General features: G+C 42.6%; 1 protein-coding gene across 2 annotated transcripts in view; it reads right to left on the bottom strand.

Moving 5' to 3' along the window:
- Positions 1-387: 387 nt before the first annotated feature.
- Positions 388-17,000, bottom strand: part of LOC133460700 (tenascin-X) — a 77,922-nt gene continuing 61,309 nt past the window's right edge. For both annotated transcript variants that reach the window (XM_061741432.1, XM_061741433.1), the window contains 10 exons: positions 16,130-16,273; positions 10,474-10,593; positions 9,289-9,438; positions 8,711-8,847; positions 8,277-8,406; positions 8,034-8,185; positions 4,186-4,282; positions 3,826-3,981; positions 3,571-3,734; positions 388-1,224 (listed from right to left, as the gene is read on the bottom strand). In XM_061741432.1, the coding sequence (XP_061597416.1) occupies positions 1,126-1,224; positions 3,571-3,734; positions 3,826-3,981; positions 4,186-4,282; positions 8,034-8,185; positions 8,277-8,406; positions 8,711-8,847; positions 9,289-9,438; positions 10,474-10,593; positions 16,130-16,273 (1,349 nt within the window). In that variant the 3' untranslated portion in view covers positions 388-1,125. The remainder of the gene's footprint in view (positions 1,225-3,570; positions 3,735-3,825; positions 3,982-4,185; positions 4,283-8,033; positions 8,186-8,276; positions 8,407-8,710; positions 8,848-9,288; positions 9,439-10,473; positions 10,594-16,129; positions 16,274-17,000) is intronic.

Genomic DNA, 17,000 nt, shown 5'->3' with positions numbered 1-17,000 from the left:
GTGGGTGTAACGTGATAAATAATTCACATGGTTACAAATATTAAAGAATTTTCCATCAAACACATTCAAAAGATGATGAAATTTAAGGGGGGAAATACCTCGCTCAGAGAAAATCCTGCTAAGGAGAAGTGAAGAAACCTTGCTGTGTTTAAAAAACCCCCACTCATTTATTCATATTTTCCCACTGTTGTTGTTTTGTGGCAATCTTTCATTAACAAATCTCTTAAATTCTTGAAGGATGCATTTGTTTCATACTGGAGAGAATGAAACTGAACTATGTTCTGCTTATGATGCAGAGCATTTAATTAATCATTTGGTACTAGTGTCTAAAGAGAATTTCACGTTTCATAGCAAAACAATGTTTCAGGAAAAGATCTCTAGCCAGTCAACTATTTATATATCTTTATTTCATGATTTTGTTTGTTGAAAACAAAAAAAAACAGGATCATGCACCTTTAAAAGCTGCTGAGTGATAAGTGAGAAGAATCTGATTTAACTGTTTAATGCAGGAAGAAATGCAAAAAAAAAAGTAATGGTCGACTGTATATCACCATCTAATAAAAGGTCAGAGGAATTAAGATGTGGACTTGAAAGGGTTCAGATCAGCTGATTCTTCTCTAATATCTGTTGATGCATGACTTACTTGTTGTATAAAGATGTTTATTTATAATTTAAACATTCACTTAAAGCAGTAACGTTTGCTTTGATAGATGACAAGTGTGGTTTTGCTTCAATAGTGTATGAGTTAGGTTTCCGAAGTTTCTGGTGTTATCTATGAAAACCTCCTCGTAGGCTTCAGAGCTGTACAATTTACTGGCACACGAACCCAGAAGTGGCTCCATAAAAACACCAATATACTGTAGTTTGTGTGAACCTTTACAAAGTGAGTCAGCTCGATGCCGCCCTGCTTTTAAAATGCCGCAACTTCAAAAAGTTGCTGATAAAGAAGGAGTCTGTACAATCTACAGTAACATATTCATAAGTGGCTTTATACAAATGAAAAAATACGTCTTCACCTCTTTTCAAACGAGAGCAAGGCTCGCTCTTTGAATCGTGCTGGCTTGAATGCACACAGCGCGCTGTCCACGCGTGTGTTTAGCAGTTCATGGGGATTTCTCCTCACTTTCACCCTCTGGCCGGAGGCCTGAAGGCTGCCGGCCTCATCTTCATCTCAGAGAACTCGACGGAGTGGTCTTTTCCCTTCCACGAGGTCCAGATCATACCCTGAAACAAACACACACAGTCACAGACGACGTTTACATGCAGTCAATAACCCTTTTCTAACCGGAATATTGGCAATAATCCGGTTACACATGGCCATGTAAACACCAATAACACCTTTGAATAACTTTTAATAATTTGCTCATATTCCGGTTTTTAAAAACCTGAAAATTACTACGTTTGCATGCAGTCAAAATTCGGGTTATTGCTAATATTCCGGTTACTGAAACATTCGTAATATTCCGTTTACATGGTAATTAACCATTTGGGATATCTGGATCAAACCAGCGACGCGCGGAGAAAATCATGACGCAATTCCTGTCATTTCCGCTTCTTCTTCCTGTATCCAAGTCCAAAACAAATGCTGCTTCGCGCAACATTTCGCTCACCTTCTTTTAAATCTCGCTATCCCAGTACTTTCTACCGTCTACAAATGCAAAAATGTTCATATCCTTCATTACATTTAGGAAGTGATTAGTCTCCTCCTGGTCTTGTGTTTCTCCGTGTTTATAAGAAATTCCTGGACTCAAAAGATCAGGATTCCTTGCAAACAGAGTATGCGCAGAAAACAAATTCCTGTTCCGTTTTATCGGGATATCCCGTTTGGCGTTTACATGACCAAATATTCGGGTTTTAAAAGGAGTAACCCAGGGCTCATATTCAGGTTTTTAAAAACCCGAATATGAGCAAATTCGGGTTATTCATAAGGGTTATTGGTGTTTACATGGCCGTGCAAATTCGGGTTATTGTCAATATTCGGGTTTTAAAAGGGTTATTGACTGCATGGAAACGCAGTCATTGACCCCTGGGTTACTCCTTTTCTAACCCGAATATTTGGTCATGTAAACGCCTAACGGATATCCCCATCAAAAGGAACATGAATATGTTTTCTGCGAATGTTCTTTTCGCACGGAAATGCAAGACCACGCCACACTTTTGGAGTGAGGAGGAGACTAATCACTTCATAAATGTAATAAAAGATATGAACATTTTGACATTTGTAAACAGTAGAAAGTACTAGGATAGCCAGATTTACAAGAAGGTGAGCGAAAAGTTACGCAAAGCAGGATTTGTAGGAACGCCAGACCAGATCAAGCACCGCTGGAAGACGCTATAAAAGGCGACTTCTACTGGGAATATTGACCTTAACCCAAATTTTGACTGCATGTAAACGTAGTAACAGTTGCAGTTGGTCCATCCAGGATGCTCTCCTCACTTCCCTTGTAATTAAAGTCCAACTGTGCAGGCTATCATTCAAATCGACGCCTTCTTTTTACTTATTAGGAGGACACCACCCACACCACCCATGAGTTTTTATGTCAAACCATTCAAAAGTTGTGGCCGAAAATAGGAACTATGAAATATCGACCAATCAGAAGAAGGGGTGGGGCTAATTCAGGCCAATGAAGGTCAAGTACTCAAAACCGAGTCCGATGACACCATCCACGACTCTCTATGTCAAACCATTCAAAAGTTATAACAGAAAATAGGGACAACCAATCAGAAGACGGGGTGGGGCTAATTCAGGCCAATGAAGGTCAAGGACTCAATACCGAGTCTGATGACACCACCCACGAGTCTTTATGTCAAACCATTCAAATGTTATGGCAGAGAAAAGTTTTCTAGGGGGCGCTGTTGAGCCGGGCCTGGCTTGCGTGCAAAATTTGGTGACTTTTGGGGAACTATCAAATATGGACCATTACGCGCATTACCTAAAGTAAGCGTTGTCGCAGGATGGAGGTGGGCGCGCTTTTTGGCATCTAGCTTCACTACGGTAACGCTTTTGACTGAGAAAAGTAATGGACATTGTCGCAGGATGGAGACGCACATTTTGATGTATAACACACCTGGGTGCACGTTACGGTTTGGGCCGTATTAACTGCCGAAGGAATGGCATAAATTGCGCCAAAATTACACGATTAATTCAAAATGGCCGACTTCCTGTTCGGTTTCGGCCATGGCTCCAAGAGACTTTTCTTTAAGTTGCAACATGATACAGGTGTGTACCGATTTTCGTGCATGTACGTCAAACCGTATTGTGGGGCTTGAGGCACAAAGTTTTCAAGGGGGCGCTGTTGAGCCATTAGGCCACGGCCATTAATGCAAACCATTAAATATAACATTTTTCGCCAGGCCTGGCTTGCGTGCAAAATTTGGTGACTTTTGGGGCACGTTTAGGGGGGCAAAAAGGCTCTCCTTTCGTCAGAAGAATAAAAATCCCACAGATACAATAGGGCCTTCACACTGTAAGTGCTCGGGCCCTAATAAAGCCGAGGACAGTTAAGGAGACTGTGGCTCTCCTTTTGAGATGCCGTCTATGCGCGCATGGCCAGTGTCTGATGAGGTCACCTGGTGTTTCACATCGATGCCGTACAGGCCGTTCAGGTTCGCTTCGTGGCAGTTCTTGTACCACCAGCCTCCTCGGTACGAAATGGCACAGCGGGTGATGAAGGACATCGGGTCCCGGTCTCTGGTGGAAAAGACTACGTCGTTGTGATAAGTGAGGGAGTCACCTACAGCCGTGAAAGGAGAGAAAGTTCAGGGCGTCATTTTGTTGCACTGCAGACTTCAGGTCCTGGTCTGAGAGCTGGTCGCTTGTCTCACCTGCAGTGCCGCTGTATCCACCTACAGTCAATCTGAAGTTCCTTTTGGCCACCTCGAATTTTGAATACTTAGCGAACACTGACTGGCCTTCGTCACGCAGGTCGACGCGTAGACTCATCTTGGTCGTGCCTGTCAGGTTTTGGAGTTTCTCGAGACCTAAAAGAAAAAAAAAGATACGTTTTACATATGCAAGATTTTTTAAATACATTCATGGTTGGTGTAGTGATCACTGAGACTGTAAGGGCTGCAGTGCTCCGTCTGAAAACACTCTGATGTGAACACAGTCATTTACCACACATTTCACGGATTCTCACTGAATTAATATTTCAACATCGTGAAGCGGTTTCCTCCTTCTCTCACCGAGCCAGAACTCTCCTTTCAGGTCTCCAAAGCCTTTCAGGTAATCCTTCCAGCCTCTGAAGAAATCTACTGAGCCATCCTTCCTCCTTTGGAAGACCTGCACAATTGGATGCAAACAATTGGATGCAAACTCATTCAAACAAAATGGCAGATTTTACGTTCTTTGTTAAACGCATCACACGTGCTGAGGCAAGACAAGTGATGGAGGTAAGTACATGTGGAGCTTTTCTCATCTCTTTATCTGCCAACTCCACTACTTCCTCATCACTCTGAAGTGACTTAAAACACTTGATACCTAATCAAAGTCAAACATAATCAACCCTCCCTCTGGAAGAAGGTGTTACAGCGCTACCTGCTGACAACAACAAAATGAGTCATTTTTCCAGGCCATGAACATGATTAACGTTGGGAACCCCTCGGTGACTTGTTTCTTTTATGCAAGTTAAAGCATGCTGAAAGTCACTTCACCCGCAGCCACTTCCTGCATGGGTAACCACATCCCCCCCAAAACCCACAAATAAGTCAGGCCAATTGCTTTCATCGCCTCATATTTATAGCCCATTACTGTGTACTACTTTTTTTTAAACCCAAAATATAGTACAAAGTATACATATTTTAAGTACTTGCTATATCTGTAGGATGTGAAAGATATCCGGATGATATGCTACTTATTGGAAAATCACTGGGTTGTATTCCAAATCACTCCCTACTCAGTATTTGGGTGGTTTTCATTTGTGGGGATCCAGGATAAAATTATAGGAGGCTAGAAATTTGACCCTTTCAGCCATAGTCTCAATTGCAGTGATGGACCTGGTAGGATCAACTGACTAAGGCCCTGTCCCAATACTCCCCCTACCCCTAGTTTTCATCCCTACCCCTAGTTTTCATCCCTACCCCCGTGAGGGTAGTGGTGTCCCAATTAATTCCTCTTTCCACCTAGGGGTAGTGAAGAAAACTAGTGTAGTGGCTATGAATCTTTCCCTACGGAGCGAGTGTTTTCCGATGCACACTAGCTAATCTAGGGACAGAAAAATTTCCCAGAATGCTTTTCGTCGTCATTTGCGGACTGAATAAAAAAAAAAACATGGCGGACATTTCTTATTTTTTAGTGAATAAAATCAATATTTTGAGTTAGTTTCTGCATAAAAATGCGTTTTGATTACATTTCTAGCGAGAAATATATATTTTACTTTCATAATATTTACTCAGTGAATGTACATAATCACTCGTTTGCCCGTTTGCCGAAGATCACGCCAGAATAAAGGCTGATTTATGGTTCCGCGTTACACCAACGCAGAGCCTACGGCGTAGGTTACGTAACCTACGCCGTAGGTTCTGCGTCGATTTAACGCGGACCCATAAATCAGCTACGGAGCCGGCAGGCAGAAATCTAGAAATTTTCAGAGCAAATTTCTTAACAGGCTACAACTGTCAGATTTCATCTATTAAACCAACATTTATTTTCCTAAATGATTTATTTCAGCCAGCGGTAATTCTCCACAGAGCTGCAGGTTTCTCCAACGACGGCGCAGGGCGATCACGTCTGTACTCCGGATGCTGCTGCTGCTCCGGACCGGCGGCTCTTCTCATCTCCGAAAACATCAGGTCAAATTTCTTAACAGGCGTTATTTGGATAAACTGAGCCCCGGTTGGGGATCTTAACGGTTACTTTTACGCTTGAAAAAATATTAAAACTTAATAAAGTGGCATATTAACAGCGCTACAGCTGAAATTAAAACAGCTTTTGGCTCTCAGCTTCCTGATTTTAGGGGTGGTGCTGAAAGTAGGAGTAGTGGGAGTATTGGGACAGGCCCCTGGGAAGATTTCAAGTGCCCTAAAATCTGTCCCTTCTTTTTTAGGGGTAGTGATAGTGAGGGAGGGCTAGTGAAAGAAAGTAGGGGATGTATTGGGATTGGGCCTAAATACATACCCCTTGGTGGTGATAATGCACCACTTGTTGCTGTTTGCCAACAGCTAATAAATAAAAGAAGAGGAGAACAGTAAAGAAGGGTATGCAAGTATGTGTCCGCTTGCTGTCGTGTATGCACCAATGAGGCAGGAACAGCTAGTGAGGTGGCCAACAGATGGGACTATTTTGTGTGTTGTGGACTGCAAATGAGAGCAAGAGCAGAGTCAGTGCAGCTGATGCGGGTTGTAAATAGATGGTGGCAGCAAGGGAGAAGGTCTACTGCAGGGGTCGGCAACCCAAAATGTTGAAAGAGCCATATTGGACCAAAAACACAAAAACAAATATGTCTGGAGCCGCAAAAAATGAAAAGTCTTGTATCAGCCTTAGAATGAAGGCAACACATGCTGCATGTATCTATATTAGTTATAACTAGGGGAAGATTTTTTTTTCATTATGCACTTCGAGAAAAAGTCGAAATGTCGAGAAAAAAGTCGAAATGTCAAGATTAATGTTGAAATACAATCTTGAGAAAAAAGTCGAAATGTTGAGAAAAGAGTAGAAATCTCGAGAAAAAAGTCGAAATTTCGTGAAAGAAGTCGAAACGTTGAGATTAAAGGGATTGTGACATGAAAAACACATTTTTCTTGATTTTTTGTGTTTTGTTGGGTGTCTTGACATCAATTACACCCAAAAAACAACGAACTTTTAACATTCAGTGTATTGTGTGCTTTCTGGGATTTTCCGCATAACTATGCAAAAACGGCGCACCTGGTTTGGTGGCGGATCGTTACGTAACGATCCGCTAAATCACCGCCCCCTCCACCCAGCTCCCTGTCTCCTCTCCTCTCCAGCGCACCATAAAGGCTGATTTATGGTTCCGCGTTACACCGACGCAGAGCCTACGGCGTAGGGTTACGCGGCGACGCGCACCGAACGCTGAACCCTACGGCGTAGGCTCTGCGTCGATTTAACGCGGAACCATAAATCAGGCTTAACACGGAGCTGTTTAGAGCCTCTTCTCTTCTCATCACCGGAGGAAAACTGCTAAGAAGACCCGCGGCCACTGACTGGACTTAAGATAAGGGGACCCTGCTGCTTGCATGCCTTTATTTTTATGATTGTTTGCGGTGGACTGCTTTTCTGTGCATGCTTCGCCTGTCGCTCCCGGCTTAACTCTCCGACGCCGCTGTTAGAAGTCCGGTTCGGTGTGCGCACGGACTTCATCCCCGGGCTGTAGTTGCCCTGTCTGGGCTGTGTGTGTGGGTGTTTGTGGTGTGCGCGCGTGTGTGTGGAGACGGCAGAAGTGTGTAGCAGTTGGTTGTAGGAGGTTTGGAGGAGGAGCGGAGCAATGATTGACAGGAAAGGGGGTAAAGGAAGCGTTTTTCACGGCGCAAAAAACCACTGTAATAAAAAGCCAGGAATGGAGTACTAGAGTGAAGTTTTTCTTGTTAAAACCTTTTAGACACATTTGAGGGATCTTGGCCAAGACTTTTAATAGTGTTAAAAGCATTTTAAAAATGATGTCACAATACCTTTAATGTTGAAATCTTTGTTAACAGAAATGTTGAAATTTAATATTTATTCTACACATTTTTTAAAGCATTGGAAAACGTTCAGAATGTTTGTGTCATGTTTGTCCTCCTACAGAAACCACATTAACACAAAAAATATATTTCCCTCCCCCATTGATTTCCATTTTCAAACATTTTTGAAAAAGCTCCAGGAGCCACTAGGGCGGCGCTAAAGAGCTGCATGCGGCTCTAGAGCCGCGGGTTGCCGACCCCCGGTCTACTGGAAGTAGTAATATGACAATTGTAAATAGAGGAACTGACAAAGGCCTAAAAAGGGTTCCCAAGGCGCAATCACAAAATTGTGTGAAGGCGTGGTTGTTTCCAGAAGCTCTGATTGGAGTACAGGAGGCTAAGAGATGTGACTGTACCATCCATCCACCGCCGTCCGTCTCCATGTCGCAGTAAACCATCATCGATGGCCCTAATTTCCCATTAGGGAATATCTCCACCTCGCCTGACACGTGGATTCCATTCAGATACTCCTGAGAGCAGTCGGTGGGGAAAGGGAATCTTAGTGTGCCTGGGGAGGGATAAAAAGGGAAGAGGAGGAACGTGAGAGGAATTATCTATCAGCTAAAAACCCTCACAGCGCTACAGGAAGTAGGATGTACCAGTGGTGAACTCGGTGGAGATGGTGGACACGTCTTCCCCTCCACTTGACCTTAGCTGCACCGTGTACAGGGATCCGGGGTGAAGCCTGGTCAGGTTGTACTGGGTCACGGTGCCGTCCACAGTCACTTCCTGCCAAGGGTGATAAAAGAGATCAAGAGTTATCATCACAGCGAGAAGAAGGTCTGAAGAGAGATTTTTCTTACTTGAAAAGACGCCTTAAACCTTAAAATTTAATAGTATTTTCCAAACAAGTCTGATCTTCTTTGTTAGAAAATATCATTAAAAATGGATGTATTAATTACATTTTCATGTAATGGTAGGAAAAACATGTGCTGCAATCAATGCAATAGTTATAAAACTAAGTGTGAATATAGTTACCACAAAAGACAAAGCAAAACTTCCATTTGAAAAGAAAACAAGGACAGTTTCTCACTTTTATTGCTTGACCTTCGGTCTGATAGGTCAATATGTAACTCCCTGCAGGCTTTGATGCTGGTTTCCATGACAACATAGCGGTGCGTGGAGTTACATTGCTGGCCTGGAGATCACGCGGTTCCGCACTATCGCGCCCTGAACACAAATAGGAATGCATGTTTAAGTTTAATGATGGATTAACACCAAAACAACGTTTTACTTTCTTGCTGCTGAAGAAGAAAATATCCACGTCTACCAAAAGTATGGAAGGTCTACCAAAGATAAAGGACTTACCAACATTGTGGAAATTAGCTTATTGTCAACTTCCTGAGTTTGATTAGAGGGTATACACTTATTTCTCTTCCTAAGGTTTGAACCAAGGAAAACAGACTTCCTTTTTATTTGACGTGGAAAATGTTTCACCTTCCGTCCAAAAAATCAATCAAACATCATCAGTTTCAAATAATGAGTTATTGAATGCACAGATCAAACTCTGGGGTTGATGATAAATAAGCTATTTCCCAGAACGTTGGTGTATTTGCTGTTGTTTTACGTTCCTGAGTGTGGGTGTGTGGGTGTGTGGTTTAGTCTGCTGACCACTGGTGGTGGTGAAGCTGGTGGTGGCTGGTTCACTCTCCTGGCTGCCCAGCCGGCTGGTTATGGTGACGGTGTAGGTGGTAGATTCTTTCAGACCGCTGAGCTGCTGCTCAGCTGCATTCCCAGACACTGTGATCCTCAACTCTGAATCTGCACCGACAAAAACACCAACAATCGGCATCTCAGTATCATCAGCATATGGTGTTTATTACAGAGGTGTCAAGTAACGAAGTACAAATACTTTGTTACCTTACTTAAGTAGAAATTTTGGTTATCTATACTTCACTGGAGTAATTATTTTTCAGACGACTTTTTACTTTTACTCCTTACATTTTCACGCAATTATCTGTACTTTTTACTCCTTACATTTTAAAAACAGCCTCGTTACTCTATTTCATTTCGGCCTTTAATAAAAACTATCCAGTTAAATTGCTCCATCCGGATAGAGTGAATTTGGTTGTGGTTGTTTCAGATGTTCTTGTCCAGTTTTGTTCTTACATCCGTTCCCTCAGATTCCTGCAACTAAACTTGGATGTACATTCCAATAACGGTTAGGATAAATGATAACATGCCTCTGAAGTTTGACTTTTTGCACCATTACAATACTTATAGGCAACTAGTCATCATATCTCCTGCTCTCTGAAACACATGTTAATGCTCAATAGTACACATATATGGTTCTTTAATATATTTGCATTATACTAAGATGCATTCATTTTCAATGGCTTTTGTCCTTAATGGCTTTTTTCCCCCTTACATTACTTTTACTTTTATACTTTAAGTAGTTTTGAAACCAGTACTTTTATACTTTTACTTGAGTAAAAAACTTGAGTTGATACTTCAACTTCTACAGGAGTATTTTTAAACTCTAGTATCTATACTTCTACCTGAGTAATGAATGTGAATACTTTTGACACCTCTAGTTTATTATGTAAGTATTGACTTGTAGATGTGCCTTAATGAAACACTTCCAAAAGTCCTGTAAGAATCGATTCAAAACTGTTTTAAGAGGAGCACAAAGAAGTTACACAAAGCGCTTTAAGCCTCATTAAAAATGGAAAAAACTGGATTTCAGAAAACCTGCAGTCAGTCCGCAGCTGTTGTGAAGAAGAGAACAACAAAACGTTTCACGTGAGATGCCTGTGATGAGTTCTGCAGGTGGAACAGAGCGGTGTCAGAGCTTACCTGTACCTGAGCCGTAGACAATGGCGTATTTGTCAATGGCGGCCAGTGCTGGACGCCAGATTAACAAAGCTGTGGTGTCGGTGACATTGGCGGCACGCAGGTCTGTTGGTGGGTCTGGCACTGTGGGGGAATCAAAGTTATCATATCAACACAGAAAGAAACAACATCTTAACTAAATGTTGACTGAAAAATAAAAGCCATAAAATGGGTGTTACGGCAATCTATCCACAAAAAATGCCATAACAGGGAATTTGAAGCCATTTCCAACTCATGCTGGTCTTGAAAGAAGTGGTCCGACAGGGAGCTGCGTTCAACACTTTATTTTGGATGTGAAGCCTCAAAAAACACCTACAAAAACCCTGGGTGCTGACGAGCCGGTGTATTATCAAAAACAACTACACATTAAGCTGCTGGTGATAGCACAACAAAACGGACCCACACAAAACTCTGTGCACGGTTGAAAAACTGTGTGGCTTCCAGCTCCTAATTCCCCATCTGATCACCTGTGTCTCCCTTACTTAACCTCTAATTGACAATCACCTCCCATGCCCACAGGTGCGCAGGTGATGTAATGACAACCTCCACCCACACATACATACACACATAGCAGAACTCTAAATTGGCTACAACACACCGGCCCCTAATTGTTACTGTATAATAACATAACAATTCAACATCATAGAAATATTGGAGCCAATGACAAATCAATAGTGCAAGTGTGTTTCAATCAATAATGGTAATGCCAGGTACAGTATGTTCCCATAGCTAGAGGTAACCCCAAGGTTGGGATAAGTCTTTTACATCAGTCTCTAGTCCATTTCCAGCAGAAGACAGATCTTCGTGACCGGTCACTCCAGAATGTTGAACTTGGTCTGAACCTTAACAGACCGCACCAGTCCTTGTGTGTCAGGAAAGGTCTGCAATACCTTCCCCAACAACCAGGATCCATGAGGGGCAGTAGAGTCCACAACAACAACAATGTCCCCTGCGACAAAGCTCCTCTTGTCCTTTGGCCACCGTTGTCGCTCCTCCGTCTTTCCAGTATGGGTTAAGCTCCAGTTTGTGCAACTTAGCCTGACCAATGGCCTGAGCCTTGGCTCTCTCTTCCTCTTTCTGTCGTTCTTTCTCAGCCTGCTTCTCTGCAGTTGAGGTGGTTTTCATAGCAAGGAAGTCAAAAGTCATCCATTCGTCTCTCTGCTGACTCTGTGCTGTGGTGAGGGGGTTTGCTGAAGGTTTGGTCGCCTCTGGAATTTGCCATGCTTTAGTTGACTGTGTCTGAGGCTGAGCCTCAACCCATTCCTCTGCCGAGTCTTCTGAAATGTCACTCGAGCCATCTATGGCCTCTCCTGTCGTTTTCACCTTCTTGGCCTTCCTCTTCTCCTTTTTCCTTTTTAATTTCTTCTCTTTCTTCCTTTTCTTCTTAATAGATCCCTCGTCCTCCATCTGCTTCAACCTCTGGTTGACTTCAGGGAGAAACCAAGTATCTTCCCCTCTCTGCCTCTTCAGCTCCTCTCTGTTCTTTTTTCTCTCATACTGCTGCTTGGCCTTTTTCAGCACCTCTTGTCGTTCCTGTCGTTTCTTTTCTTTTCTTTCTTCGATGCTGTTAGCACTCTCAAAACTGACTCCTCTGAGTGGTCCATTGATAACCCAGCCCAGTAGAGTTTTGACAGCATATGGTCCTTCACCATTGCTGTTTACCACTTGCCATGGTTCCATTAGTTTTGGAGCATTAGTCCCAATTAATAATTCCACATCAGCATTGATAACAGGAATCTCTACAGAGTTTAAATGTGGCCAAGCACTTAACTCTTCTTGCCATGGAATGTTGTCACGGGTCACAGGCATCTTATACTGTGTGTACACGTCAGGCAAATCAAAGTAGTTGTTGCTATTGAGTGCAGCTATCTCCAGTCCTGAGATGACATGACTGCCAACAAATTTTTCTTGGTTCATTGTTCTCAACAGAAATTTGGCATTCCTTCCTCTGACCTTTAGCTCCCTCATGAGTCGCTCGGAGCAGAAAGTGGCGGTGCTGCCAGGATCTAAGAATGCATAGGTGGTTAGCATTTTGCTGCCGTTCTTAGCCTTGATGTGTACGGGCACAATTGCCAAGACACAATCCTGTGCTCCGGCCCCTATATGGCCACATGTCTTTGGAGAAACTGCATGGCTCTTCACTGATGTTTCTTGCTGTGTGTCCTCTAATTTGTGTTTTCTTTCCTTTGAATGGATGTGGAGGATGGTAGGATGCTTCAGGTTACACACTTTGCAAGACAGACGCCTTTGACAGTCTTTGCTCATATGTCCAACTGATAAACACCCAAAGCACACACCTTTATCTCTTAAGAAGTCAATTTTCTCTCGATGCAACTTCTTTTCCATTCTGGGACACGACTCCAGTTTGTGACCCTCTTCACACAGCAAACAAAACACCTTGGTTAACTTATCAGTTGAGGTTTTCTCCCTTTGCATTTGAGTCACAGTTTCAGAATTGACAGGTGCCACGGTGGTAGCAAAACTGCTTCCCTTTCCCTTAGTGCAAACCTGAAAGACCTTGTTTCCACTTTTATGCCTTGGTGGTGAGATAGCTGTGTCCTGAATGTTTCCAAACAGTGGGTGAGAAACAATAGCCACTTGTCTCTCAATGAAGTTGACAATATCACTGAAACCTGCTGGACGATGCCTCTCCTGTAGCTCATAGGCAGTGCTTCTCCATTTTTCCCTCAGTTTGTATGGTAATTTGAGGATTATAGCACGCATGTTTGATGGCATATTCATCTCTGACATGTAGCTTATATCCTCCATAGCATTACAGCAAACGCGTAGAAATAAGGCATAAGCTTGCAAAGCCTTGACGTCCTCTGATTTTATCAGTGGCCATCCAAGAGCTTTCTCCATATATGCAGTGGCTATTTTTTGCTCATTTCCAAAGCGTTCTTGTAAAAGGGTCTTTGCTCTTTGATATCCCCTGTCAGGTGGCATGTGTTGACAGCTCTTGACCAGCTCTTTAGGTTGTCCTTCGGTGTACTGCTCCAAAAAGTATAAGCAGTCTATGCTGCTCGCAGCCTTTCCTTCCACTCCATGCTCAAATGCTCTGATAAATGTGTTGTACTCAAGAGGGTCTCCATCATAAGTTGGTATACCTCTTGGAGGTAAGGATAATGAAGACTGTTGCTGCACTAACAGAGCTGTTATATGATTTTGCTGTTGCATGATTGTAAAAAGATCTCCTTGGTCCATGCTAGCTTGCATCAAGCCAGTGCACTGCATAGGTTCTTGTTTAGGATGCGTGGCATGATAAGTTTCCTGAAATCCTTGAAGCATGCTTGGTTTGGGATTCAAAGTGTTAGCCTTTGGTCCAACATGTTGAGAAAAGGTTTCCTTGGGTCGTGCACCCAGTGTTGTGGCAGCTTTGTTGCCATATATAGGTGATTGATTGAGCTGATAGTTTGAGACTTTAGGCTGTGCCTCCATTAGCACTGCGGTGTTGCTGCCTCCTGTTGGTGGATGATGTGATTGATACTTGGAGACTTTAGGCTGTGCCTCCATTAGCACTGCGGTGTTGCTGCCCCCTGTTGGTGGATGATGTGATTGATACTTGGAGACTTTAGGCTGTGCCTCCATTAGCACTGCGGTGTTGCTGCCCCCTGTTGGTGGATGATGTGATTGATACTTGGAGACTTTAGGCTGTGCCTCCATTAGCACTGCGGTGTTGGTGCCTCCTGTTGGTGGATGATCGAATTGATACTTTGTAATATGTGGAACAAATTCCACAGCAGAGGGTCTGAGAGAAGATTTAGATTTTGAACCTTCCAGATATGAGTTCATTCCATCAGAATGTGCTCTGGAGCTCTGGACATCAGAACCTCTGTACTTAAGAACAGTAACCTTTGCAGTCTGAGCAGCAATTTGGCTTTGCAATTCAAGCAGTTCCTTTTTCTGTCTGATTTGCTCCTCCTGCGCCTCCAGCTCATGTTTGTCTTTGAGGGCAGCTGCCTTAGCACAGAGAGCAGCCCTCTCAGCCTCAGCTTTTAAACATGCAGAAGAGGTTGAAGACCTTGAAGACCTGTGGCTGGAGCGGCCAGCTGATGTGCATGTTTTACCACCGACATTAGAAATGCTGTCATTTGGACCAATATCATCAGTGACCACATAGCTTTTTGGTACAGCATCATCATTGACCACATTTAGGTTTTGTACATCATCATCATCACCTCCACCATCATCACCATCATCATCATCACCCCCGTCGTCATCACCATATTGTTCCTTTTTATCTAGCAACCAGTCTTCCATTTTTTGTACCATTTCTTTATTGCTGTTCATTCTTGCTTGAAACCATTTATCTTGTTTTAACACTTCATCCTCAGGTAGCAATGGTTTCAATGATTCATGCAGTTCTTTGGTTTCCACACACAAAGTTAAAAACATTTCACACTTAGTGTGCACCTCCGACACATTTTGCTTTGAAAGCATCAGTTGCTCAACTTCGTTTGCTATTTTGCAGAGTTTCTTTAATCTGGAATTCCTTTCCTTTTGGTATGATATAATTTTTGTTTCCAACGCTTTAACTGAGAGTTTGACAGGTCTTTTACCAGGTTCATTTTCCGGTACACTTTGATTGACAGCTGCGCCCACGTTACTCATTTTGCTTTGATTTAGCAGAACTGTCGAAGATTTTATTCAGAATTGTAGCAGGATTTACCTGTATCCTTTTTGTGAGAAGGCCAATCTCTTCCACACAGCCTTTAACAATTCAGATTTTGTCCTACCATGAGTCTTCGGCGTTGGTTTGCACAGGCTGTCTCTTGTCTCCGTCTCCAATTGAGTGGAATCAGCTGGCACGCACCTGAGCGCAGAGCTTTCCTTGGGTGTAGCGGATCAAAAAACTAAATGAAGCTAAGTTTTTCAACAAAATGTTACGGCAATCTATCCACAAAAAATGCCATAACAGGGAATTTGAAGCCATTTCCAACTCATGCTGGTCTTGAAAGAAGTGGTCCGACAGGGAGCTGCGTTCAACACTTTATTTTGGATGTGAAGCCTCAAAAAACACCTACAAAAACCCTGGGTGCTGACGAGCCGGTGTATTATCAAAAACAACTACACATTAAGCTGCTGGTGATAGCACAACAAAACGGACCCACACAAAACTCTGTGCACGGTTGAAAAACTGTGTGGCTTCCAGCTCCTAATTCCCCATCTGATCACCTGTGTCTCCCTTACTTAACCTCTAATTGACAATCACCTCCCATGCCCACAGGTGCGCAGGTGATGTAATGACAACCTCCACCCACACATACATACACACATAGCAGAACTCTAAATTGGCTACAACAATGGGAAAAGACACAAAGGCACACTTTGTGTTTTTGATGGAAATCATCTGTACTGCCTTAGGTGTTTTAACACAAAAGCCTTTAAACATATCCAACATCAGAGGAAATCTCATCAAAATCCACAGATCCTTTCCATGTCCAGCACCTGCTATAAACATTTCCAAATATGTGATTTATTACTGTTAAAACAAAAACAGGAAACATGCTGACATTTTAAAAATCAAAGCACTGCCATCGCTCAGTTTTTCCTTTTTTAATCCTAAAATTTTCACATTTATTTATATATTTTTTGACTCCCATCTCATGGGAAAGCTCACATGTCTTGACGCTGTCCTTGATGGGATCGCTCTCATCCAGTCCGAGGGTGGAGATGATGGTGACCTCATAAGTGGATCCCGGAGTGAGCCGAGAAAGGTCGAGGTTGGAGTCCCCTGAGTCCACAGTCACAGACACGGGTTCACCTACATGAGGAGGACTGAGCATTAATTGGTTGTTTCTGAAGTTGTTGTGGTAAAGGTGCGTTTAGGCTACAGTAACATTTAAAACAGAGCTGTCCACGATTAGGTGTCATAATATACGTGAAACAAAGCCATGGGCAGATGAGAAAGACGTGGATTTGACTCTTGCAAGTGGCAATATCTTACGGACACAGAAGAAACTGCCTCTATACTCCCGTTGGACTGTTTACATCCACTGTCGACACTTTGCATTGACACTTTATACTTTATATTTTTACTTATACCACTACAGTCACTCTGCTGTAAATTTTTTCTGTAGATTTTTTCTGACATGCGTATATTTATATATATTTTTTTGTACATAAGGAGACATGCCCTGTTCATTTTTATTCTACTTTATTTCTTGTTCTATTTGAGATTTTCAACGTCTTGCTGCTCAGTTGTCCTGCAATTGCCCCTCGGGGATGAATAAAGTTTTCTGAATCTGAATCTGAATCTGAATCTTAATGCCATTGGTTAGACCAGGGGTCGGCAACCCGCGGCTCTAGAGCAACGCCCTAGTGGCTCCCTGGAGCTTTTTTAAAAATGTTTGACCTTTTTTTTTTTCTTTCTTTTTTCTTCTTTTTTCTTTTCTTTTTTTCTTCTTTTTTCCCTTTTTTTAATCTTTTTTTCTTCTTTTTTTCTTCTTTTTTCCCCTTTTTTTCTCTTTTTTCTTCCTTTTTCCTTTCCT

Source organism: Cololabis saira, chromosome 15 (genome assembly GCF_033807715.1).
Source record: "Cololabis saira isolate AMF1-May2022 chromosome 15, fColSai1.1, whole genome shotgun sequence".
NCBI lineage: Eukaryota > Metazoa > Chordata > Actinopteri > Beloniformes > Belonidae > Cololabis > Cololabis saira.
Note: the sequence above shows the minus strand (reverse complement) of the source record. Positions and strands in the feature narration are given on the sequence as shown.